We start from the raw sequence: 2,477 nt of genomic DNA, 5'->3' as shown, positions 1-2,477 counted from the left end.
AAACCAAAATGTCAGATATTTGCAGGGACTATTTTGATATTTAAGGCTAAAATCATTTATAATTTCTACATGTTTTCATATATAGTTTTATTATGGTTCAAGTTCAAGATATGTTTAACTCTTTTGTTTTGCAATTTGATTAATCTTATCTTGTTTTAATATATTTTTTTAGCATTTTTGTCGAATCGGTGGATCTCTTTCTAAATCGATGGACCTTAAAACAATGCATGGAGAGATGGTACCATCTTAAACCAGATATTAAGGTGTTTCTTTTTAAATCCTTTTTTAACATTTTTTTTAGCAAAATTCTTTTTTATTTTTATTGCGTAAACCTACACATATAATGCTTTTACATGTACATAAAACCGCATCAAATAGATAAAAAAATAGAAATGCATATCAGTTAAATGCATAAATGCAGTTGAATCATCATTTGTATATGATTTTATAACAATAAGTGGAATTCGTAGCTAACATTTATTTTATATTCATTGATGCAAGTTCTTATAGATTGTACAATATTGACATAATAGTTTTAGTTATTACATTTCATTGAAAAACCTAATGGATGTGGTGTCTTGTAAGATACATAATAAAAATATTGCACATGAATGGAAACAAATTGGTGAAATGGAAATCTTCCTCTATTTAATTATATATATAGACCTAATTTAAACATGTTTTGTATAATTGTAGAATGAGCCATTGAGTGAGGAGGAGCAAAACATACTAGATCAAGCCCACAACATATTTGGAGACAACTGGACTGAAATTTCAAGAAGATTGCCAGGACGTAACGATAGTTATGTTAAGAATCATTTGAACGCCATTAAGCAAGTCGAGGATGCCAAGAAAAAATCCATGAAAATGGTGAAAATTGAGAACCAACCTAATTACATTTTTGAAGGTTTGACTACTTTAGAAGATGAACTTGGTGGATATGTGCCAATGACGTTCAATGATGATTATGAGTTATATGGATTAGAGTTTTATCCCGAGGCTCCCATGAAGAAGGAAATCAATTTCATGAAGATGTTATGTGGAAACCTTTAGGGTGTGTTTAGATTTAGGGTTTAGGAGGGGAATGGATTTTTAAAAAATAAATTAAGTGTGAATGAAGTATAATATGATTGTTTATCATGTTAATATGTTGACTTTTGAAAAAATATTTTGTAGTGTCTGTAATTTAAAAATAAAAAATAAACCATCCTCTTCCTTCCCCTCCTAAACCCTCTATCCAAACACACCCTTAAGGTGTTTTGATGTTTAGTTTGTTTTGCTTAATTTCCTCAATTAGGGCTACTTGTGTAAGTGACACAATTCTTAAATAAGAACTTGATGGATACTTAGGCATATGAAGTATAACATACAAATATATTATTATTATTATTATTATTATTATTATTATTATTATTATTATTATTATTATTATTATTATTATTATTGTTATTATTAAAGTATTATTTTCTGTTAACGTTGTAGAGGATCATGAAGGTTAGAAAAACACAAGATACTAAATGCAAGATACTAATCTCTCTTCGTTTTCTCCATACTGAGGTCACTGATCAGAAGCATATAGAGTTCAGCTTCTGAAGTGATGTTCAAATACTAAATGCAACTGATAAAAACAGAGAGAGGGAGAGAGAGAGAGAGAGAGAGAGAGAGAGAGAGAGAGAGAGAGAGAGAGAGAGAGAAGAAAGACACAAAGCAATTATACATGTTTCTTCCACAAACCGGAAGTAGTCCTGTCCCCCTTGCACTTCCAAGGAGAGTTCACTAAAATGTAATATCTGATTACAACTGCGCACTGCTAAAACTAGCAAGAGACTTCAAACTACTCAAGCACAACTGCAAGAGATTTCCTATGCTCTTGAAGGCAAAAGTTATGGTGCATAAGCCATAACTTATGCACCATGCATAAGGACTTGTCAACCATTAGATCATCCTTAATCTAACGGTTCACAGCTCACATCTCACACCAAACTTGCTTTCACTTGTTTTCATTCTTGCTCGCACGCGTTTTCGCATTCAACTGCTCCAAAGTTACCTTGCTTGCCCTGACCCTTGCTCCGACGTGGTTTTCACGGCGACTCAACTGCTCCGACTCAATTCCTCCGACGTTGCTCTCTTGCTGGCGCTGGAACTTGCTCCGACGTGGTTCAACGCCGTGACCCAACTGCTCCAACGTTGCTCTCTTGCTCGCGTTTACGCTTGCTCCGACGTGGTTTTCCGGCTTGATTTCACCGGCATTCACCCTTTCTCGCCGCTCCGGTTAGCTTGCACGAATTTCACCCTTGCATTTTGAGGTAATCAGTAAATTGTATTTAGGTTATTTAGGTTTTGATTCAAAATTCGGATTTGTTAATTGTTTTCTGTTCTTAGGATCTATTTACTGATTCAAATTGTTGATATTAGGATCAATTTATGATATGAAAGGAACAATTTAGCTTCAATTGAAGGAGTTATTGTTTGTAGTT

General features: G+C 33.5%; 1 protein-coding gene across 1 annotated transcript; it reads left to right on the top strand.

Annotated features, from left to right (window-relative positions):
- The first annotated feature begins 208 nt into the window (after window positions 1-208).
- On the top strand, window positions 209-1,053 carry LOC25498043 (transcription factor MYB118). Its single transcript, XM_024770838.1, has 2 exons — window positions 209-238; window positions 697-1,053. The coding sequence occupies exons 1-2, from the start codon at window positions 209-211 to the stop codon at window positions 1,051-1,053; spliced, it is 387 nt and encodes a 128-aa protein (XP_024626606.1).
- Window positions 1,054-2,477: the final 1,424 nt, after the last annotated feature.

The sequence above is a fragment of the Medicago truncatula genome, chromosome 7 (genome assembly GCF_003473485.1).
Source record: "Medicago truncatula cultivar Jemalong A17 chromosome 7, MtrunA17r5.0-ANR, whole genome shotgun sequence".
Classification (NCBI taxonomy): Eukaryota; Viridiplantae; Streptophyta; class Magnoliopsida; order Fabales; family Fabaceae; genus Medicago; species Medicago truncatula.
Note: the sequence above shows the minus strand (reverse complement) of the source record. Positions and strands in the feature narration are given on the sequence as shown.